At 52.7% G+C, this 23,898-nt stretch overlaps 1 protein-coding gene across 8 annotated transcripts in view; it reads left to right on the top strand.

Moving 5' to 3' along the window:
- AHRR (aryl hydrocarbon receptor repressor) overlaps nt 1-23,898 on the top strand; it is an 80,978-nt gene that overhangs the window by 44,453 nt on the left and 12,627 nt on the right. For 4 of the 8 annotated variants that reach the window (XM_047730176.1, XM_047730179.1, XM_047730177.1 and 1 more), the window contains 2 exons: nt 17,045-17,134; nt 23,496-23,625. In XM_047730176.1, the coding sequence (XP_047586132.1) occupies nt 17,045-17,134; nt 23,496-23,625 (220 nt within the window). The other 4 variants (XM_047730182.1, XM_047730180.1, XM_047730181.1 and 1 more) reach the window with 4 other exon arrangements.

The following is a 23,898-nucleotide window of genomic DNA, read 5'->3' on the forward strand; positions in this document are numbered from 1 at the left end:
CCTCAGAAGGACACCCGTCCTGTGGGCGTCGGGCCGCCCTAATCCAGAGTGACCTCGGCTTGGTGCAACCACAGGCGCTGAGATTCCTTCCCTAATCAGGTCACTGTCCCAGGTTCCAAGCGCATGTGACTTTGGGGGCCGCTGTTGAGCCCCGTACACTGTTCACTTTGCAGGGCGGGAGCCTTAGGCTAAAGCACAGGCTGGGGCAGAAACTCGGGCTTCCTCACCTCCAGGGTCCCGGTGCTGACCTGCTCCTGATGCTAGAGCTCGGCCCCCCGGGTGCTGGGGCTGTTCCGGACCATGGGGACTCACCTGGTCCTCAGTATCCTGGAGGGGCAGATGCTGTCATTGTGACCATTTTACAGATGGGGAAATGGAGGCAAAGAGAGCTTCTCTAGGTTGCCCCCCTGCCACATACCAGCAAAGGCAGAGCTGGAACTGGCCCCCCACCACTCCCTGTGGGCCTCCCTCCAAGCTGGCGTCCGGGGGGCCCTGTGGGCTCACTGGTGAAGGGCTGCTGTCTGAGCCTGAGGCCTGGCTCGGCTCACTCTACACCCGCAGAGCATTTCCAGGCCTTGCTTCCAGCCCTTTGGGGCTGGCTGGCTGGGGTGTCATGTGTCAGACTCGGGGGCACAGTCACAGAGGCCCTCCGTCCCCACTGGCCAGACCAAAAAAGGAAGGAGGCGGGAGGGTGCTGTGGCTGGTGGGGCTGAGTGCCGGAAGGACACTGGTACTCGTGGTGAAACCGGCATCATAGAGGACTTCCCCAGCATTTCATGGAGAAGGTAAGTCAGAGCCCCGTCAGAAAGTGGAGGGCAAAGGGCTCCAAGCCTCTGACACTTCCAAGGGAAGGCTGGCCGGGCAGACCCAGGGAGCGAGGGCCAGGGTGCCCCGGGTCCTATGGTGTGCTGTGGGGCTTCACAGAGGAACCAGCCCTCACGAGGGCCTAGAGACACGCAGGCAGGGGTCCTGGAGAAGCCCAGGTGTAGGGGCGTAGGGTGGGCTGAGGGTGGTGGAGGCTGAGAGGCAGGTGGGATGGCTGCTTGGGGAATGAGTGGGTCTCCAGCAGACCAGCCTCACTGGGGGAATTTAAAAGGAAGAGCTATGAATCAAGGAGTCAGTGGTTCCTTCATAATTTCGCAAAGTCCTTGGGAACTACTGTGGAAATCATTTGGGACAGTGGTGACCGGGTGTGGGCCCCTAGGCCCCTTTCCACAGACATGACTGCAAGCTAGACACAGAGCACAGCCAGCACCAGGGTGCCCGGGTCCAAGAGAGACCCTGCACGGGCACATGGCCCTGCGGCCATGGAGGTAGAGCCGCCAGCCCCTCCCACGCTGCAGAAGAGGGCTGGGATCCGGGGGCATGGTCAGGGTGGGTGGTGGTACCGCAGGCCAGCTGCTGACCCAACCTCGGCCCACAGCACGAGGACGGGCCCAGCGCCTCTGCGGAGCCCGACAGCCAGGACAGACCCAAAGATGCCCACATCAGGCTTGTCCCCACCAGAGCTCGTGGCTCCATCGTGTCTGTAGGGCTTCCTGGGGGCTGACCCCACCCATTCCTAAACTCCAGCACACAGGAGGGGCACAGACCCTTCCCAGGAGGGAAGGCAGCTCAGGCAAACAAGGGAAACCAACCAACCGGCTGGTGGCGGGCGTCTCCTCACAGCGTCCATGAAATGAAAACAGGTGCCACGAAAGGCAATAATCAGAGGTTTTGAAAAAGCTCAAGAGTTAAAAGCATGAGAGCAAACTTAGGAACCGTGGGAAGACCCAGGGTTGATGCTGAAGGGTCACTTCAGCTTCTCCAAGAGGGAAAGGAAGCTAGGTGGAGAATATAGGCCCCAAGAGGCCCACACGTTCCAATTCCAGAAAGATCGGGGGCGGAAACCAGCCAGGAGGGTTTCCCAGAACCGAGGGCTGGGTTTCCGGCCCGAAGGTCCTCCTGCATGGCCAGCAGAGTGGACGGAAAGGACCAGGGTGTTCTCCTTTCTGGAGTTCCAGCTCCGCCACCTCCTACCCGGTGGCAGTGAGAAGTGAGAACATCCCAGATGCTCCCAGAGGGAAGGGGCAGGTTTCAGGGAAAGCGCTGAGCCTCAGGGTTTGGGCCTCACGTGGGAGGCTGGAGGCTGGAAGGCCACGGGAAAGTGCCTGCCGGTGAGGGAAGAAGGTGTTGTCTTCCGCAGGGGACCCCCACGCCTGCCTGCTCAGAGAGTGAGGCCTAGAAGAGCAAGTGTGAGGCCCCAGCAGCAGGGGAAGGAGGTTCTCTTCGCACCCGAGATCTGGGTACTGCCCCGCCTGTGTCAGCTGTGGAAACCTGTGGTCGTAGAGGCTCCGCTCGTGGATTCACGCGGCGCTGTGAGGCAGCCGTGTGAGGACGGCGGGCAGGTGCACACAGCCCCAGGCCGACAGCGGTCCTCTGAAAATGTCTGAAACCCAGGGAGGCCTGAGAGCGGCTGTCCGTGAGCCTGGGGGCGCCGGGCCGGTTCTGACAGGATCTAAGGTCTTGCTCGCCCGGCTGTTACCCTTCGTCTCACTGCCAGACGTTTCGTCGGAGCTGCAGTCGCCCCAGTGTCCTTGTGCGTCCTTGCTACTTGGCAGATCTCTTCCAATCTGGGATTTTCGGTTCCTGGGTCTCTTCCCGAGCCTGCCTCCTGCAGACGTGCACAGACGGTCCCGTCCCCGCGGCCCGTCGAGGGCACACGGGGCCCCTGGGAGCCGACTGTACTCACACTCCCCTGGGGCGGTTTCTGCTGTCATCTTTGGTGTTTCCGACTCACGGCACTTTCTCTGGCTTCTCACCTCTCCACAGTTTTCCAGTGAATAGACCGAGCCTCCTTACTCTAGTTTTTGAACCTGCTTCTGTCCTCACGGGGACGGCCTGGAGAGCCCACGCGCCCTCCCAGGCCTCTGCTCTCCCGGACCCGGCCCGCCTACGCCATCTCGCAGCTGAATCCTGTGCTGCGCCGGTTCTAGCCTTTGGTCCTCACGTTGTCCGGGACGCCCCCCCTTTGCCGTGGGGACGGCCTGGGTGTGTTTCTCTCCTGAGAACTTCCTCCCAGGGTGGGGGGTCTGCAGGGGTCGCGGTGGGACGTCTCCGTGGGTCTCAGGCTGGAGCATGTTAGGTCTTCACACTTGGGAAGAATTTGGCTGAATGTACAGTCTGGGGTCCGAGCTTCTTCCCTTCCGCCGTCAGAGACAGGCTCCGTCGTGGGCAGTCCCGGAGCGGCTGCGGCCGAGGGTCCGGGACATGGGGCGCCGCCCGCTGCGGGCTCAGACTGGCCCCACCACCTCTGCGCTCCTTCTTCTGTCTTCGGAGCTGCTCTGACCCAGGTGTCCGCGCCTCCCCGCGGGTTTTCTTCCACCTTCTGCCGGGCTCCTCCCCGCCGAGGCCCTGCGCGCGTGCGGCACACCGGAGCTGGCGCTGTTTTATCTCCGTGCTTGCAGGGCCGCACCTCCCACTGCCGCTGGATTCATCCATCACGTTTCTTCTTCTTTGTTTTGCTAATTTAGTCTTTTCTTACCTCCTGAAATAAAATTTTCACACTCGTCTTTCTGTTCGGATCCCCCCCCCCTCCCCCCCGCCCCCGGCTGCTCCTGAGCTCCTGTCCCTGATCCTCTGAGGACCTGTGTGCCTGGGCAGGCGGGGCTCAAGGAGGGGAGGGAGCCCCGGCCGGCCGCTCCCTGCAGCCCACCCTCTTGCCATCCCACCAGGGCTGGCAATCCCTGGGCAGCAGCAGAACAAGACTTCCTCCTCCCACCATTCTCTGGCTGCCCCCCACGCCCCAGCCCCCACCTCACCTTCCCTCTCCAGCCCCGGATAACTTTCATGGGCTCTTCCCATTATCCTCCTGGGCCCGATTTGGGGGAGGAGGAGCCAGAGCTGGTGCGGGCCAGGAAGCCCCGAGTCCATGTTTGATGGGACAAACTGCGGGGAGGGAATGTGGATGCAGGCTGGTTGCGTCCAGTGTGCTGAGCTGTGGGCCGCCCCAGGATCCTCAGGGGAGGGGTCCCAGCAGTTCCCAGGCACTCCTGGGCTGGGGGATGGAGACTCATGTGGGCACTGTCTGGGGGGCCTGGAGGGAGGAGCAGGGAGCCGAGAGCCACAGTGGTGTGGTTTCTGGACTAGTTCTCAGGACCCTAGAATACAACAAGCACAGAGAGTTCCCACCTTCAGACCATGGCTCTTCTAAAGAAACACCTAGAAACCCAACCTCCCACTGGACCTCATGAGATAAAATTGGCCCGGAGCCTGTCACCTTCGGTGGCTCCTCCACATGGTACTTGGCCAAATTAAGAGACCAGTCCCCAGAAACACAGGGTGAGAAGAGCAGACACAAAACCCCAGCAAAGTCATGACCAAAACTTGGGGCTGCCTGATACAGAAAGGGGGACACAGTAGGGATCCACCTGAAGGACAGGGCAGGGCTGTCAGGCACAGGGGAACAGTGTAGGAGTGGGGGAGGGAGCATCCCAGCCCACCAAGAGGGGACTGGACTTGGACAGAGGGGCCTTGGGGTTGGGGCCTAACTCCCTGGTTAGGAGCAAGTGCAGGGGCCACTCCCCACCCCCAACCTGCTGAGGTCGACTGGCTGCAGGAGGGGCATCCTGTGACCCCCTCTGTCCCGATTTCTGAAGGATGGGAGTGGGGGGAACAGGGAAGTGCTGGTGTGTTTCTGGGGACCCGTGGCTGGTGACAGGCCATGGATGCTGCGACCGTCCAGAGGGTCTCCCTCCTCCTGGTCCCCAGGCTCCTGCTTTGGTCTTTCTGCTCTGAGGAATCTGCCTTTGGTTATCTTCTGTTGTACCTGCTGGACCCAGTCTTCTTGCGCCCCTTGCAGTTTCTTACAGGGGTTCAACAGAAGCCTTAGGCCAGGAAGGCAAGTCCCCCACCTCACCTCCTTGGCCCACTGCCAGCCTGACGACGGGCATGGGGCATCCCAGGCTGACCTGAGTGCCCTGCCCACTGGCTCGTGCTGCTTCTGAACCTTGTCTTGCCCTGGCCTAAGAGGTTGTGCCCTCTGCCCATCCAGTGGCCTCCCTTTGGGGTCAGAAGTGCATGGCTCCTGGCCCCATCTCTGTGGCTGGATCAGGTGTCTGGGACCTGACCAGGCTTGGCCTCTTTCTGGCTTTTAGATCATTAGGACTCTCTACAACGAACCACCCCCCCCCCATCTATTAACCTCTGATGATCTACCATGAACCCTGACCTTCCACTGTGAATCCCTGACTATCTACCACCATCTACCAGGGACCCTAGACATCCCATTGTGAGCCCCCAGTCACCTACCATGAATGTGCCACCAACCACCATGAGCTCCTGACCACCCCTGCGAGCCCCTGAGCACCCTGAGGTGCTGAGCTGGGCTCACCGGGTCGCCCTCACTGCTTAGCGATCAGTGCGTTCGTTCCCTTTGGCCCTGCTCTGTTGGGGGCCTCCTAGGCCTAGACACCTGTGTCACAGGTCCTGCCCCCACTGAGAAGGTCCCCAGCCAAGGTGAGGGTCCTGGGCCAGCCCCTGTTAGGGAAGCCCCGTAGGAGGCGCACAAAAGGGCCACATGATGTAACTTGTTCACTTCACCGTTTTAGTGTGTTCATCTGTGATCACTGAGTAACGGCAAACTGCGTCATCATGTGAAGGGTTCGTTTCTGGGAGAAGAGCCGGCATGGCACTTGTGAGGAACTTTGGGCCATTCTGGATCATCCTTTGTTCACAGGGGAGCAGCTGAGCCCCTGACCTGCCTGTCGCCTGGGCTCTGGAGTGCCTGTTGGACCCCCCACCCCTGACTTGTTCCGTCCTAGAGCAAGCTACCCTGGGCTGTTGGGGATTGCCCACCAGCACCCCAGGCTCTCACCCCAACTCCTTCTTAGAAGGAGGCGGCCAGCACCCTCCCAGGTCTACAGGGTTGGCCCTGGCAGCCCTCCTTCCTGACAGTGGTTTTCTGGGGGGGGGTATCCCCAAGCCACCCCAGCCCCCAGCACCCCCTTTCCTGCTGCTTCAAAGTGGCAGGGAACAGGGGACAAAGGAAGCTCGGGCTCTCCTGGGGGTGGAGCTGCCCACGTGTGGAGAGAAGGTCCAGAACTTGTCCAGAGGCAGGCTCTAACCCAGAAGGTCTGGAGTGACCCCCAATAGCCAGACTGAGGCTGATGTTCCAGGATGTGGTCAGAAAGCAAGGCCAGACATTTTGGGGGTCAGCCGGGTTCGTTCAGCCCTCCAAAGGTCAGGAGCCCCGCAGGCTGGGCCTGTGTCCTCCAGATGGACTGTCGGCATCCCCAACAGTATTGACTTCTCGACTGTCCCTCACTGGCCTGACTTTTCAGGAACTAAACTTCACTCTAAGACTTTTGTGCTTAGGAAGTAGATCCCAGTTCTCAAATACAGGCTTTGTTCTCACTTCAGGAAATGATTTCAGCGTTGCTGGTATCAAAGTCCCACGTTGGGCACAGAGTCTTGCGTTCCGGTTGTACCTCGACCGGACTAGGAGCAGGAAGCGCCGGGGTGGTTCTGTGCTCGCTCCGTGCGGGGGGGGGCGGACGCGCCCTCCCAGGTGCTCACAGCTGTCACTCCCGATTCTCACATGAGGAGACTGAGGCCCAGAGAGGTCACTTCACTTGCCCAAGGCCACAGAGCTGAAAAGGCAGCACACGGTTGAAGTGTCCTTGAAGTAGCAGCGTGGGACGAGGGACGGGAAGTAGACATTTGACACCACAGCCTGCTCCCAGTGCTGGGCTCCATGCCCGCCGGGCCCCGCGAGGCCAGGGGGGCTCCAGAGCTCTTGTTTCCACCGATGGCCCAGGAACTCCCCTACCCTGGAGTCTGCCTCAGGGAAGTGGCTCCTGGGGCAGAGAAGGCCCTGGGGACCCCAGGGGCCCCGGGTTAACCAGAGCGGGGGCCTGAGGGTCCGCACCTGCCTCCGGCTCTGTGGTCCCGCCGCGGTCGGCCAACTGCATCTTTCCAGAACCATTTCAAGTGCCGTTGCAGCTCCGTGGCAGAGATTCAAGGCTGAGTGTGCTGTTTGTGGCTCTATAAACAGCCGGTCATGCCGCTCCCTGAGCAGGAACGGGCCTCGCACGCACATGGGCCCCACGGAGAGGCCGCGAGGGATGTGGCTCCAGCAGCTGCCCGGTGCCCACTCGCTCGCGTGACGAGTGCCTGGCCGCCTGGGCCTTGTGTTGTGGCTCCGTAACCGTGGCGATGGCTCTCGAGGGACCCCCCCCCATCCCTTTATTCCAGGGAGGAGCCGTGAGGGGCCCTTTAGAATTCTTGTTTCTCTGCTGTGACCTTGACAAAATGATCTTTGAAGTACTTGCTGTTTTTTCTGCCACGGGACTGGACGAGGTCAGGATATTCAAAGTTTGCCAAAGGAAGTCCCGGGTTTTCCAAACATTTGCCTTTGGCCCCACAGAGGAGCTGCGGGGGCCAGCTGCATCTGGTGGGGCCCTCACCCCTCACCTGCGGTGACCCCCGCTCCCTGCTTTGAGCAGCAGGTGCACGTTTCGTGACTTTCAGTAACTGAACAGAGATGTGATTTTTTTTTTTCCCTCCATTAAAAAAAAAGTTCAGTGTTCAGTTTGGGACCGAATCCTTTTTTCCACTTGGAAAAGTGACCTCATTTTCCATGTACCATGTTTAAAAAAAAACACACAACTCTTGTAGGATTAAAAAGAGACCGGGGGAAAACAGACGCTGGTGATGCGTGTTTGAAGGACGGTCCCACATGTGTAAGAGTCTTTGGCGTGATGGTTCTGGCGCGGAGTGTCAGTGTGATATTGAATCCATATGACGTGGCAAATAGCGTCTTATGGTCTTTTTCCTCTTTTTTTTTTTTTTTTAATTTCTGCCTTGCGAGTTAAAATTAAGGTTGTTTTTGGTTGTGACTAATCTCATAAAATCTTTTTTAAGAAGACATTTTATATGCTCCAGCCTCGAGCTGTCCTTTGGTCTCTGAGCTGTGACCAGCAGACTCCGTCCTGTGCGGCAGCCTCTGCTCTGGCACGAGCCGTGCAGGGAGCTGAACCGGGGCCCCTCCTCCCTTCTGGCTGCCCTGCTGCGGGGTTTGCGGTGGCCGAGGACCGTGCACCGAAAACCCGCTGCCTGGCCAGAGTCGCCATCGCCAGCATCGTGTGGCCGTTGGTCTGACTGCGCACCCATTGCAATGTCACCTGACCCTCGCGGCCTGCTGATGACTTAGGTTCACCTTGTTAGTCTGTTAGCACAACTGACGCCCTTCTTCTCACAGCCCCTCCGTGGACGCCAGTGTGTCCCCACCCGCGTCTGTCCAAATCCCACGGGTGGGGCTGCACAGGCATCCGTGGTTGGGGACTCCCCTCCGGGATGCTGTGTCGCCATCAGTGAAGTGTGAACCGCCATAGTGACATTGCCCTGGTTTGTCCACGTGTCTCTGTCACTGCATGGGAAGAGGATGGTACCAGCCTTTTCTCCCTGCTGCTGCCAGGAGCCCACCATGGGCACCCATCCCAGAGGCTTCAGCCCTGCCTGTCCTGCTGAGCGCGGGGGAGGAGGGAGGCCGGATCATACCCAGGAGGTTGGCTGCTGGCATGGGAACAGTGGGGGCCAGGTGCCCTCTTTCCTCTTAGCAAGACTCCCACCCCAGCAGGGCGACAGCTGGTCTAAATGTCATCACATGCCTCCATGTCTCTTTGGCCTCAGGCAGAGAAGGCAGGACTTCTGATAAAGGATATAAACAAAACCCAAATATTTATAGGTGCTCCTGCCAAATACTGTGGGTCTGAGAACAGAGGCACCGGGGCAGGGCAGGGTTAGGGCACATGTACAACTCTCAGCTGGCCCCCCAGGGTGAGATCTGGGCAAATACTGGACTTGGCATTCACCACTCGGAGGTGTTAGGACAGGGGGACCAGACGCTTTCTCTGCAGCTTCCCGGGTATTAAATGACAGCACAGTTTGTTTGACTCCTGGAGACCGTTTGCCTGACACCTATGTTGTATGAGGTCAGTTTCCTCCTCCAGAAGTACAGTGGGTTCCAGGGTGGGAGGCATTGCAAGGAGATGGGCCCTTTCAATCCACGGCCACAGCTGGAGGGCTGCGTGAGACTGGGATTTCTTGGCCAGAAAACTCAGCACAAACTCGGAGTCCTGTCCTGAAGCCACTGCCCTGGTGTTGGCACCTCTACATCAGAAAACTGTCCTCAACTTTGAAACTGTCAAGTCAGGGAGGAGCCACGCCACTCGGGGGTTACCAGAAAGGGTAGTTTTGCGTCAGAAATCTTATCCTGACGGCCTGCGAACAGCTAGCTCCTCCAGTGCCTTTTGGACTGGTTTTGAATCTTACTTCTTCCCTCTTTAGGAAGACCTTTGGCGAGAGTTTATTTTATATTTTCATGAGTGCTGTGACTTTTCCTTTTTGAATTCTACTTCAGCAGCTGAATGTGTGTCTCTGCATGAAACTGCCCCGAGGCTCTCCCGGGAACCCTGTGGGGGCCATGCGGTACCGTCTGTGGGAAGAGCACGCCGGCTCTGGTCAGCAGGTGCATGCTTCCCACACCTCTAGCCCCAACACAGAGAACACACCCCCGAAACTACAGTTGTCTCGTGCCTTGAAAGGAAGAAGGCAGAAAATCTACAACACGGTTGTATGGAAACAAAGAAGGGAGCAAACAGAAAAGACAAGGTGTCACCCAGAAGAAGACACGTTCACCATGGACAGGGTCAGTGTGGCTCCGTGAGACGGAGGTCTGACCACAGCACCATGGAATCTGGCAGCTCGGAACCCATAGGGTTCATGGTACTGGGGGTCTCTGGCCCTTCCACGGTCGTCCTATCCTTCTGCTGTCCAGCTAGCTACATTCGTGCGGGAGCGTGAGGGTGCAGAGCAGGGGAGCTCCCCAGAACCCAGCCTCCGCCCTGCGGCATCTAGAATGGAGCTGTTTGTGCATTAGGTTGATGTTACTCTGAACAAAGTCACATCACACTGCCAAGCAGGAGCAGAGCTAGGAGTTGGGGTGTGTGTGCTCCCCTTATTTCAACAAGTGAATTTTAGAAAACCTGTAAGGAACAGAAAATACCAAGTTCCCCAAGCAACTGCAGAGCACAGAATGGGAGGAGAGGGTAGACAGCTAATTCTGCAAGGTCAGGAGACCCTGCACGGAAGGCTGATGAATGTGTCGTGAAAGAATGAGCCCGGTGGCCACGGGTTGTAAGGCAGCACTCCACGTCAGCTCGTCAACCCGGTAAACTGAAGGCACAAAATCACCCTGTGGCTGGCTCTCCGGCCCTGATCAGACCGATGAACAAAAGCAGTGCTGACAAACGGCTGACAGAGCCTCATTTACTGAAAAGCCTGTCTTTGGGGTCCCTGGGGGCTCCGTTGGTGAAGCGGTGGCCTTCAGCTCGCAGCATGGTCCCAGGGTCCTGGAATCGAGTGAGCCCCACATTGGGCTCCCTGCTCAGCAAGGAGCCTGCTTCTCCCTCTGCCCTGCTGTGCTCTCTTGAATTCTCTTTCTCTCGCAAATAATAAAGAAAATCTTCAAAAAAAGAAAGAAAGGAAGGAAGGAAAAGAAAAGCCCGTGTTTGTCCTAGCGGTTGGCATGATGCCTGCTTCCTATGCCACACTCCTGCTTGAACTGGGTCTGTTTCTGGACTCCCTGCAACAGCCATGACCTGCCTGGACCCAGGAGCACAGCGCCAGCCTGTGTGGCTCCAGAGGTCGGCCCTCCCTCCCCGCGTCTCCTGTGTTTTGTAGCGCTTAGGGCGTGTTTATCTCCCGTGCTTAGGCTCAGCTCACTCCGTCCAGACACGGGGCACAGACAGAGCTGCATCAGCTGACGGGTTCACCTGGGCACAGCGGGCATCGCACGGTACCGAATCAGCCCCAGGGACAAAGGATGTCTTTGCATTTGTTCAAATACAATTTTGTGTCTCGAGATGTTTAAAAGTTCTCTTCCCATAGGTTTTACACATTTCTTGCTAAGTTTATTTATAAAGTACTTGGATTTTCTTTGAGATGTTTGTAAATGAGGTTTGATCTATCATCACATCCTCTAATTTGTTCATTTTTCTAATATAAAGTATATAAAGATTATTGAATATATGTATTTAATTTTATATCTTGCCTCCTTGAGTTCTTTCTTTCTTTTTTTTTTTTTTGAGTTATTTTATCATTGGCTTTCTAAGGTTTTCCAGGAAAACTGTGATATCATCTGCAAACAGAGACCATTTTCCTTTTCCTGTTCTCCCGCCTCCTGTTGGTTCCTCCTGACTCACAGCAACAGCTCCCTCCCACGGTGCTCACTGCGGGACAGGAGTCAGCCTGCCTCTTCTTTAAAAGGCCAGACAGTAAATATTTTCAGCGCCGCGGGCCATACGTTGCAACTATTCGGCTCTGCTGTTGTGGTGCACGAGTTGCCACGAACGATCAGTAACGGTCAGGCGTGGCTGTGTTCCAGGAAAATTTTCTTTACAAAATCTAGCGGCCGGCCAAATTTGGGGCCGCAGTTTGCACACACTGGAATGGGAGATCATGGGTATCTGCCTTGCTTCTTGATCTAACTGGATACAGACTATTTCCTCACTAAGTAAGTTGGTTCCCTAGGAATAATACACACACACTCACACACTATCATGTTAAGAAGGTACCTATAGGGGCACCTGGGTGGCTCAGTGGGTTAAGCTTCTGCCTTCCGCTCAGGTCATGATCCCCTCAGGGTCCTGGGATCGAGCCCCGCATCGGGCTCTCTGCTCAGCAGGGAACCTGTTCCTCCTCTCTCTCTGCCTGCCTCTCTGCCTACTTGTGATCTTTGTCTGCCAAATAAATTTTAAAAATCTTAAAAAAAAAAAAAAGAATGTACCTATAATGCCAATAATGTACAGGAATTATAGGAATTTATAGGAATAAATTCTTTATACATTTATAGGAATAAATTCTTTATTATAAAGAATAAGTGTTGAATTTTGTGGAAAGCTTTTTTTTTTTTTTTTTTACCATCTATGGAGATAATTATAAGGCTTTTACCCTTAGATCTGTACATGTGGTGTGTCATGCTAACGGATTTCCTAATGTTGAGTCAGCCTTGCATCCCTGGAATACATCTACTTGGTCATGGCCATCATATTTCCTTGATACGAAACTGGAGTCTGTGTGCTAATATTTCATTTGCACGTTCTCATTAATAACGAAAGGTCTGTAATTTTATTTTTATTATATTTTCCTTATCAGAGTTAAGTGCCAATGATATAGTTCTAAAAATAATTAGAATATTTCCCTCATTTTCTACGCTCTTGGCCAATTTATGGGCAGTGATGTGATCCGATCTTTAACACTTGGTGGAATTAGCTCTCAAAGCCATCCGGGCCTGGTGCATTCTTGTGGGCTGGCTCCTTGGTAACTTCTCCTGTTTCTTCTACAGAAGTCAATTGTTTAAGGTTCTGTCTTTCATGAGTCCCTTCTGGTAAATCATATTTTCCTAGGAAAACATATACTTATTTAGGTTTTCAAACGTATTTGTATAGACATCTTTCCCAACTTCCATTTAATTTGTTCCCATCGGCCACTGTCAAGGAACCGCTTTCCGGTATTTGTCCCATCGGTTTGTCAGGCTCGCTCTTGGCTCCATGTAAGCAGATGCCCAGGCCCCGAGATCAGCTGGGTGCTCGCCTCTGTGCTAATTCCTGCACTTGGGTTACTCCGGTGTTCGTTCCCTGGTTGGTAGGTGCTGGGTTATTTCCAGAGTTTGGCTACTGTGCATAAGGCCACCATGAACATTCTTGTTTGCGTGTTTCTGGGAACACACCCATTTCACTTGGGTAAGCACTAAGAGTGGAATTTCGCTCACAGGAGAGATGCACGTTTGTTTTTATGAGGAATCACACAACAGTTTCCCAAAACGAGATTGCCGCCTTTTATGTTCTTACCGGTGATGCTTCGTATCTTTACCAACGTGTAGTGCTGTCTGTTTTCTTGACTGTGAACATACCAGTGTGTATGAAATGGTGTCTTCATGTGATTTCCATTCTGCTTCCCTGATGACTAGTGATGCTGACGAATTTCCATCTGTAGACAGGCCGTTCTTCCATCTCTGTAGTAAAGGGTTTGTTCACGACTTTTGCCTATTTAAAAAAAAAATTGGGTTGTTCACCTTTTTACGATTGATTTATAGACATTCTTTATGTATTCTGGATAGAGTCCTTTGTCTATATACTATGAATACTGTTTTCTTGGTTTGTAGCTTGTCCTTTTTCATTTTTAAATAGTGTCTTTTCATAAAGCCCAACTCATCGGGTTTTCCCATGAAGGCCTAGTGTTTTTGTGTCCTATCCAAATCTGCCTATCCCCAACTTAGGAAGACAATTTGTTTTCTTCTAGAAACCTTATGATTATGGGGTTTTATCTTTGGGCCTAAGCTATGTCTTGAATTAACTTTTGTGGAATTAGATAGGAGTCAGTGTCGATTTCTTCCATGTAGACAACCAGCTGTCCCAGACACAATGCCATGTTGACCTGGTTACCACAGCTTTACACTAAGTCACAAAGTCAGCATAAGTTCTAACATTTTGTTCTTCTTTAACATGGTTGCTTTAGTAAAATGGGCCCTTTATGCATACCAACTTTAGAATCAGCTTGACAGTTTCTGCTGAGAGAAGAAACCCTCCTGAGATTGGGATTGGGCATCACATCCACAGACTGACTTAGGGAACTTGGCTCTCTACCTGCATGGGGTCTTTCAATCTAAGAACACTGCATATCTCTTGGATTATTTGGGTCCTGAATGTCTTTTATTGGATTTATTCTTAGGCATTTTGTGTTTTCTGATCTGTGACTAGAGTTTTCTTTGTGGGAAGGTTTTTATTACAAATTCAGTTTGTTTAGGGATGACTGGGTGGCTCAGTCAGTTAAGTGTCTAATGTCAGCTCTGGTCATGATCCCAGGGTCCTGGTTTCAAGCCCCTCATCAAATTCTCCACTCAGCAGGGAGTCTTATTCTCCCTCTCCCTCTGCTCCTCCCAATTTTCATGTTTCCATGCTCTCTTTCTCTCAAATAAGTAAATAAAATCTTTAAAAAAAACAAATTCAATTTGTCTAATAGATATTGGGCTATTTGGTTTTTCTAGTTGTTCCTTTTTTTTTTTTTTTTGAAGGAGAGATGAGTGAGCACACGTGGGGGTGGGGGGCAGAGGCAGAGAGAAGGAGAAAGAATCTCAAGCAGGGTCCATGCCTAGTGCTGCGCCCAATGCAGGACTCAGTCTCCTGGCCCTGAGATCATGACCTGAGCCAAAACCAAGAGTTGGATGCTTAACTGCCTGAGCCAACCACGTGCCCCTTCTAGTCATTCTTGTATCACTTTTGTTAGTGTGTTTTAGAGAATTTGTCCATTTCACTTAAATTGCTTAATTTATTGAATTTCATTCTTAATATTTTTTACTAACCTTTTAATGTCTGAAGGACCTGTAATGATTTTAAATCTCTGGGGTAATTTGTTTATTTCTTGACCAAATTTGCTAGGGGGTTATCTATTTATCAATCTTTCCAAAGAACCAAATTGACTGTTGATGATGTTCATTATTTGGCAGTTTTAAACAATATCATTGTGGGTTTTTTCACTTTTTTAAAATCGTTTTTCTTCCACTTACATTGGATTTAATTCGCTCTTTCCTCGAGTTTCATGAGGAGAACACACACTTTCTCCCTTCCATAGCTCACTGGGCACTGGCTTCTCTGCTCATCTGTGCTTGGGAGTTACTAGCTCCCTGTGTTCTCATCGTGACTCATGACAAGGGCATAGATGTGTGTAATTACACACGGTCATGCTGTTTTCCATCATTTAGAGGTGAGGGTATTTGGGTTTAAGTGGTTGCCATTTTCCTAGAATGTCTAGAAACCTTCAATATCAGTAATTTAAAAACTCTCAGAAATTGATATTTATAAAGCTTAACAGAATAATTAGCACATGATATTCATGGGCAGTTTGCCGAAGAACTACAGATTAACAGTAAATGTATAAGGTCTCATTAATATCCATTGCATTAGTAGTCAAAGAAAGGAAAATGATAATAATGGTAAAAAATTTACCACTTAACAAAATGGCAAAAATTTAAAAAGAAAGAAAGAAAAAAGAAAAACTATCCCACATGGTCCATAATTAAGGGAAATGAGTATTGGGATACATTGCTAGTAACCGCAAACTTACAGAAGTTAATTTAGAGTCTCTAAATGTCTATATTTTAAAGACACAAATTGAAATATTTATGAACTCCACTGCCAGGTGCCTCCCTCCCCTCCAGCTTCTGCACTGACCGAGTAGCATCGCCACCTCCTGCCCCATGGAGGTGACATGGAATTGAATGAGGTACCCCACGTAGGGCACGTGACACTCATGAGGACCTACGCAGCGTGAACTGTCATTTTATATATCATGACAGTGATGATGGTGAGGAGGAGGAAGAAGAGAATAGACGGGTGGATAGAGAGAGAGATGGTTGGAGTGCTCACTAACCATGCAGTCCAGCGGCTGCTCCCCTGTGCACCCTCACTACCGGTGGTTCTGGAAGCTCCTGCAGGACGGGGCTGCCAAGCTTGCTTTTCAAATAAAGACTTGAAGTCAGCCACAGCACAGCCATGTACCCTAATTTTCTACACACATGCACCCAAAAATTATGGGTACAACTGAGATTTAATAATCATAAAAATATTGTGAATAACATATGGTAGCAAATCTAAAATCAAGAGGAAATGGATGCACTGATGGAAAACATTTTAAGAAGCTATAACTGATATACAAAAAATTAAAAACCTGGATACACTAATAACCATTACATAAATTGATGGTGCTAAAGTCTGCCCCTTTTCACTTGCCCTCTCCTCAAAATGTGCCCAAGCCGGGGCGCCTGGGTGGCTCAGTGGGTTAAGCCGCTGCCTTCGGCTCAGGTCATGGTCTCAGGGTCCTGGGGTCGAGCCCCGCATCGGGCTCTCTGCTCAGCAGGGAGCCTGCTTCCCTCTCTCTCTCTCTGCCTGCTCTCTGCCTACTTGTGATCTCTCTCTGTCAAATAAATAAATAAAAATCTTTAAAAAAAATAAAAAAAAAATGTGCCCAAGCCGGATGCTTATGGAAGTGGAAACTTTCAAAGAGAAAACTTTCAGAGAGAAGGCTAACCTTGCCAAAAAAATGGGAAAGAGGGGGGCGCCTGGGTGGCTCAGCGGGTTAAGCCGCTGCCTTCGGCTCAGGTCATGATCTCAGGGTCCTGGGATCGAGCCCCGCATCGGGCTCTCTGCTCGGCGGAGAGCCTGCTTCCTCCTCTCTCTCTGTCTGCCTCTCTGCCTGCTTGTGATCTCTCTCTGCCAAATAAATAAATAAAAAATCTTTAAAAAAAAAAAATGGGAAAGAGGAAGGGGGGGGTCTGACTCATTTATGGTGATCTCCCACGAAAATAAGCAGAGATGCTCATAGGCTAGCTTTTCCTTAAATATAGATGGGTATCTCCTAAGTGAAATTTATCAGTCCCAAGAACATATTTAAAATTATGATAAGGCTAACCCCATAACACATAAGAACGATTCATCATCAGAAACCTATCACCAAAGTCACCATATTAATAGACTAAAGAAATTTTATGTGATTATTTCAGTAGATGTAGAAATAGTACTTGATGGAGTTCAACATTTTTTCATGATAAAAACTCTTGGGAAAACCAGAACATAGGCTGGAAGAAAGTGTGTGAGCAGGGAAAGTCTGCATTGGGGAAGTGAGGTTTCTCTTCTGTCCCAGATACTGGTGGAGTATCATCTCATCATGAAGATTTTTGTATTTTATAAAACAAGAGTTTTCTATCACTAGAAAACGAAGAACAGTCTTGTGGCTTATAAACCATGACCAAGATCCCCTGTCGTCTGCTAACTTGGGACCTGTTGCAAAATACTCATAATTTAAAAGTGGGTATTTCTGGAGGTTATGAATATGGACCTCAAAACAAGAGAAATGGTTGAAAATGCAGCAAAAATAATGCTTGCACTTTCTCATTGTGAGGATTTTGAGAATGTATGCAGGAGCCAATTCGAGTTCTTGTCTCTTCTAGTCTCTCGATGGCTTTGCCCTGGTCGTGAGTGCGGAAGGCATGATATTTTATGCTTCAGCAACAATCGTGGACTATCTGGGCTTCCACCAGGTAAACACAGCTCTTTGACCTGCCATGTGGCGGGTCCCACTGTCTTGCACGTGCTTACTGTCTTCCAGCCTTAAACATCTGCAAAATTGGGCTTTTCTTACCACAGAGCTTTTAGCAGGTAAGGATTTTTACGTCCCAGTGTTATCTGGGGCGTGGGGTTGTGCAAGAGATGTGACGGTGTGCAGGGTGTCACAAGTGCACAGAACAGTGAATTTTGCTGGCTGTGCCCCCAACTGTGCATCTCACATTTGGATGAGGGCCGGCGAGCACCTTTGCTTGCCGCAGCATCACTGTCTGGGACCCCAGATTTGGGGCACATTCAGGAAATAGTGTGTTCTGGAAATGCCCTTATTGATCCACAGAGGATTTTTGGTCCATTGCCCCAGGCCTGCCCAGGCTGGGTGATTCCAGACATTGGGACAGGGCTCTGGGGTTGAGACCCATCAAACACTGAGATCCTCCTTCAAGAAAAGGGTGCACTAAAACACCCCCTCATGACCCAGGGAGGGCAAAGGAAACTTCTCTGCCGGGGCTCTGGGAAGGAAAGAAGTTGCTCATGAGAAATCCAAGGCTTGAGTTTGAAGTCCGAATCCAAATTTACACTCTTACACAGTGCAGGCCCCTGAGTCCAGAGCTAGTGGTGGACAGATGAGATCGCGGGGCCCCAGGGAAACACAAAGGTGACCCTTCAGCAGCAGGGCCACAGCCATTCCCATAAAGATACTCTGAAGAGGGGCTCACCGTGCAAAATTATGAACACACTCCATGCAATGTACAAGTAGGCAGTTAGAGAAAGAACAGAATACAACTTTGGAAAATCAAGTGTACAGTGTGTCTGTCAGTCAGGGTCCTGCTCGGAAGCAGAAACTGTGAAAGGATTTGAATGGCTTAATATAAAAATTGATGCGAATTTAGCGTAAGCATTATTTAGTAACACGGGGGCACAGAGGGCGGAGCCCGCAGGAGGCTGGGCACATTCTGGAGACACCCTCATGGGGGAGGGGGAGGCCATGGCCCCTGGGTGGTGGCGAGGTCACTGAGGTGCCCAGGCCAGGGCTAGCCAGCAGAAAACTGCCCGCTGAGACGCTGGCCAGACTCTCGGGGCCACCCACGGCAGGCAGTCCCAGGCTGGGCGTGGCCAGCGCTCCAGGGGCCCGGTCTCCCACCTCCAGTGGTGGGGGCACCTTCCAGCAGAGAGGAAATGTGTGTGGGATCCGGGATCAGAGCCCAGTGATGAACGAAGCTGGGAGGCGGTACGTGGAGTCAATAACGGAAATCTCGCTGGACGGGTGGAAGACCCAGAGGGTGCCCAGGAGCCAAGGCGGTGGGAGCCAAGATCAGAGAATGTGGGTCCCCAACATGTGAAAATTCAAGTTGTCCTGAGGCCCCTGAAGCTGACTGAACATTTGACCTGATTTCCATGAAAACCGTCACTTTGAGCCATCTCCGAAACTGAAGTGGCTGTCACTGTACAGATGACTCTGAGTCGCAACTCCTCTACATCCACCTCCACATCCACTTTTCTCCCACCCGAACCCGGGACCGAATGGCTGACACACCGCCCAGACCGGCCTCTTCCCTGCCGCTGGCTCGTCTACAGGCCAACCCCACGGCGGGCCTACCGCATGGCCTGGATCAGCCCCTGCAGCGCAGGGAGGCGTGGCCCCAGCAGGGACCCTACAGGCAGGGCCAGCAGTGTGGCCAGCAGAGGAAGTGCGGTGGGCCTGACCTCCAAGAGGCACTGCAGGGGCTGCCCTGCAAGACCGGTGGGTAGAGCCTCAGCTCAGAGCCTCCTGTTCCTCCTCCACGTGCTGAGCACTGGGCAGAGCCTCAGCCGCCTGGGGACAGTCAGGGGGAGGCGTCGCCACCACCAGCCCGGCTGCAGGGGAGACTGCCCACTGGCTGCTCCTGGCAGGTGACAATAGGGGTCTGTCACTGTGTCCTTGTGTCCATCTCCACCTCCTGAAGACTGTGGGGCAGATGTCAGGAGATCTGAAGTGGTGAGGAAGGCCTCGGCTACCCCAGACAGATGAGCAGCGGGAGCGGCGGCTGGAGGCCCTTCCTCCCCACTTTGGCCTTCTGCACGTGCTCTCAGGGGGGCCGAGCTTGCCCGGCTCTCTGGCTGTAGAGCCCCCTCACACAGCACAGAGCTCAGGGACCCCCTGATAGCCGAGCCAGGCTATGGACACAATAGGATTCCAGCCCCCAAATGATAAAGGCTTGTTTTTGTCTCCCTAATTGCTTGTGCAAGGTCTAAATCTAGGAAAACATGGTCTGGTCTCCCTTTTCCCTGCTCAGAATTCTCTTCAGCTCCTGTCACTGCTGAACTGCCCTTTGTATTCTCCACATACACCCAGAGCTGCCTGCCTTCAGCCAGAATCTGGGGGGTTGGCTTCGGGGATAAATGCACGTGTCCTGAGGGGCAGCTCCAGACCCAGGTCTAAACTTACACCCTGGATTCTTGGTTTTCTTGGAGCTTGGTGATTTTCCAGCAAGTGTTACATGTAAAATAAAGTTTTGTCTTTTATTATAAGGAAATTGTATCCAAATGCCAGTAAATCAGGCATTGTCTCTATGCAAAATACTTTGGGAAAATATTAGAATAGATTTGTGCTGTTGTGAGCTTCTTGTGCATAATACTTAACAAAAGTTGGGACCCGATTACTACAGTGTGTTCCAGATTCAGGAGTCTTTGCGATGAGCAAGTGGGATTCAGATGCCATCGATATTTACCAATCCAAGAGGTGGTCCATTCTCTCAAAGGCCAGCAGTTGGGGGAAAGCTGTGCCCGTGTGAACCGGGGGGGAGGGCACTTGGAGCAGGTACAAGTCCCACAGGCTAGTTGACAGATGTGTACACAATTTGCACAAAAAGTAAAGATGACAACTGCTGGAATGAGGTTTGTAAAAATTGGTAATGATTTTGTTCTTACCTCCATAAATGATGGTTTAGAGCTAAAATGAAGGCTGGTTTGACTTGGTCAAAGCTGTGTCTGTTTTCCCACTATTTGCTTTTTGCTATTATTTTATAATAAAATTGGGACAATGGCTATTACTTTCTCCACTCTGTCACATTTCCCCACTGTTTGTTTTGCTTGACCTTGCTTTGTAGGGAGCAGACTCTGGGAAATTAAGGGAGACCAAAGGCAGCCAGACATGCCACACTAATTATTATGCCCTTATTCCCCAACCTAAAAAGTATTCACATTTGATATGTCTTCAAATTTGTCTGAGTCAGAATGATCTTTTCCAGTTTTATTATACCCCCCGCCCCTGGCTGGTCTGTCTCCTGTTTTGGTTAAGCCACAGACCCCCTCTTGCATGTTCATCTGCTAATTAACTAAGGTGTGGGAAGACACGACCAGGGCATCCAGGGACACCCACCTTCTGGGATTCTACCAAGTGTGGGATCACCCACTAAAGCTCACAAGAGAATAACTGAATGACGGTGCCTGTTTATTGACTTGCCGTGGGAACTATGACTATCCAGTGCTCAGAGGTCAGCATGGTCATTTCCTTTCATCAAAACTATACAGGGGGAAAATACTATCCATCTACGGCAGGATAGAAGAACACTGAATTCCCGCTAACGAGCCCGTCAAGTGGTATGCAGTACAGTACCTCACACAGAAAACAGAAAACATTATTTATAGAATTTAAAGAAGGACCAAACAGAAGGGTATACCATATTTGTGAACTGGAGAGCTCCATTATCACTACGAAGATATCAGATCATGTATAGAGGTAATGACATAAAAACTGAGCAGCTTTTCTAGGTGGAAAGAGCTGGGACCACCCAGAGAGGGCAAGGGGGCAGGAGCGGTGATTACTCGGGACTTACATGCTGGACATAAGACTTCCTATAAAACCCAGTTGCTGGGAGAGCATGAGCTGGGCACAGAAGTTGATGAACTGATTCACAGGACAGAACTGAAAGCTCCGGGCAGACACGTGTGCACGGGTGCGAGATTTATAATAAAAGGGACACTGCCTGGTGGTAGGGAACTGGTGGCCTTGTCAACAAAAGGAGTTGGGTGAACCGGATCCACATGGAAAAGAAGTGAATCCTCTTACTTCACACCATGCATAGTGAATATCAGGTGATGGGAGAAGTTTCTAGAAGCTTCAAGACTAAGTTAGGAGATCGGTGAGGAATGATGAGGGCAAAACCCTACCCATGAGGAAAGACTGATGAATCAGCTGCATTAGATCCACTAAGAGAGCAGGAAGGCAAGCCAAGGAGTGATGACATTGGTAGCAGAGCCCACCCAGTAGGGGACCCATGTCCAGAGCAGATGAAAAACAAGAAAGTCAGCAAGATTGCTCAGTGGAACTGGGGGAAGGACAAAAAAGAAAAAAGTAACATGCGTACATCAACATGACATATACACACGTGCACACTTACACCTGAAGACCGATAATTATGTGAGAAGACGCACGGTTTCCTTGGGCTTTATGACAGTGACAAAAAACCCACAGTGAGAACTGGTGACACTTGTGCCACAGCAGCTCAGAGAAAGAAGGCTGGGAATGCTATGTGTCAGCCAGAACATGAAGCGACTGGACTGGGGGGCAACGCCGCAGTGGCCCACTTAGGCACTACCTCTGGAAAGTTGCTTGGTGTTGTCTACTAGCGCTGACCCTCTGCCATCCCGACCCAGGAATCCCACCGCCAGGTGTGCACCCAACAGAGACGCAGTCGGACGCAGAGGTGGCATGGGGAAGGGGCCAAGTGGGTTAATCAGGTGGAAACACCCTGTGGGCCTGAGAAACCACGGCCGCACACTGCGCGGCACGGTGAACGTTACAACTGTGGTGATGACAAGAGGACAGACATGGAAGAGCAGCGTGCCATTTACAAACAAGCAGCCTACAGCACGCCTCATCTGCACCATGGCCACCCACAGGGGGCTGGAAGGAAGGGGGCTCTGGGAAGCTTTTGTGTTTCCTGATCTGGGTGGGGGTTCCACTGAGAACTCACTCCCAACTGCATGCTTTTCACTCAGGCACTTTTCCACCCATATGCTGTACTGAATTGCAGAAGTTTCTTAGGAAGTGTCCCTGTGGGAAGGACACTCAGGACCATAGGAGCCGCCAAGTGAGGTTAGAGCTGGCAGGGGAGTGGGAGCCCCCAAGTCTTGAACTGGAGGGAAAGCCCGATGCATCCGCTTCTACCATGAGTTGGTTTCTGCCTGTTGGCCTCAAGTTCACGTCCAGAGCCTCTGACCCTGGATGACAGCGACCAAGGACAAGAAGCATTCTGACCTCTCTGTGACCACTTCTTTCTCTGAAAACATAGTCTCTTTGGACTAAGAAATACACGGGTGATTGTAGTACAGCTTTCAAGTTAGGATTATGTTCCTTTTCTGCCTCCCTGCATTTGTATCTTGCTTGACATTTGGGGGTCCCAGTGAACCCTAGCCCTGGAGTTACGGGCAAGAGTACAGCCCCTTGAAAAGATGGTGGGTCTCATCCAGTCTGGGTGAGTTTACTAGTGACTTTCTTTCAAAGTAACCTAATTTCTGGTCTTAATCCTTCAGGAACTTTCTCTCCATCTAATTATCATAACGATCCTGTTGGGAAATGACACAGACTTAGAAATGGCCCATTCCGAAGAGATCATCAAGGGCACCCGGCCGGTTGTTCTGGTGTTGGGCCAGGCTCTCGGTGTGGATGACGGGTGACACCCTTCAGTTAAGGGAAGGGAGGGGGCAATTTGCTCTGCCCTCTGAGAACACTCGTGCTGACAGTCGCATAGTCGTGTTCCTCGGAAACCAGTCTTTGTAGCCCGCAGCTGTGGCGGCTACGTCCTGAACTGCAGCTTCCCAGTGTAGACCTGGTGCCTCTGAGGGTCGGCCTCTGTGTTCAGGGCTCAAGCAGGTGAGAGGACAAGGGACTAGAGAGAGGGCGGGAAGCCGGCGGGTCCTCGCGGCATCGTGGAAGGAAGCAGCCGCGGGGCCTGGAGGTGCTGGGACGAAGGAGGTCACTGGCCGGGAGGCCTGGCAAGGCTCTCCTGTGCTCGGAGGGTTCCCTGCGCCGCTGGCCGCTCCCACCTCAGTCCTCAGCGATGCTTCCCCAATGACCTTCTGTTCGTCGGGCCTCGTGAACGCACGGCCTGGGGAGCTCTCCGAGTCCTGGGGGAAAGCGGGTGCCCCGGACCCCCAAGGTGTTCGGCCTCTGAGCCTCCTGCTCCGCCCCGAGAGCACGGCCTGCGCGAGGGGGCGGGGGCGGGGGCCCTCGCAGGAGTCAGACGCCGAAGGCTGCCTTTCCCCCGCGACGCGTCTTCGCAGCCGCCGGCGGGGTCGCGGTTCCCACTCACGGGCACGCAGACGCCCGCCCTGAAGCGGTGTTGCCTGTTGCAGACGGACGTGATGCACCAGAACGTCTACGACTACATCCACGTGGACGACCGCCAGGACTTCTGCCGCCAGCTGCACTGGGCCATGGACCCCCCCCGGGCGGCGTGCGGGCAGCCGCCGCCCGCGGACACAGGTGGGTCTCTGGGCCTCCGCGGGCAGGGCCCAGGCCGAGCTGCGCGAGGCGTGCGCGTGCCCCCGGGAGACGTCGGCGTGCGCGCTCCAGAGCGTAGCGCGGGGCCTTGTCGGCTTCCGGGGAGAAGCCGTAGCGCCGCGGGGCGCCCACGCCGCTGTCCGGCTCCCGCGCACCACCTCAGAGCAGCCGCAGTACTGGGCTCCCCTTTTGCGAATTCCCCTCCAGACGCACGTCTTCCCGCAAACTCCTCTGGGCCGTAGCAGGTTTACCTGA

This window comes from Lutra lutra, chromosome 5, assembly GCF_902655055.1.
Source record: "Lutra lutra chromosome 5, mLutLut1.2, whole genome shotgun sequence".
Taxonomy (NCBI): domain Eukaryota; kingdom Metazoa; phylum Chordata; class Mammalia; order Carnivora; family Mustelidae; genus Lutra; species Lutra lutra.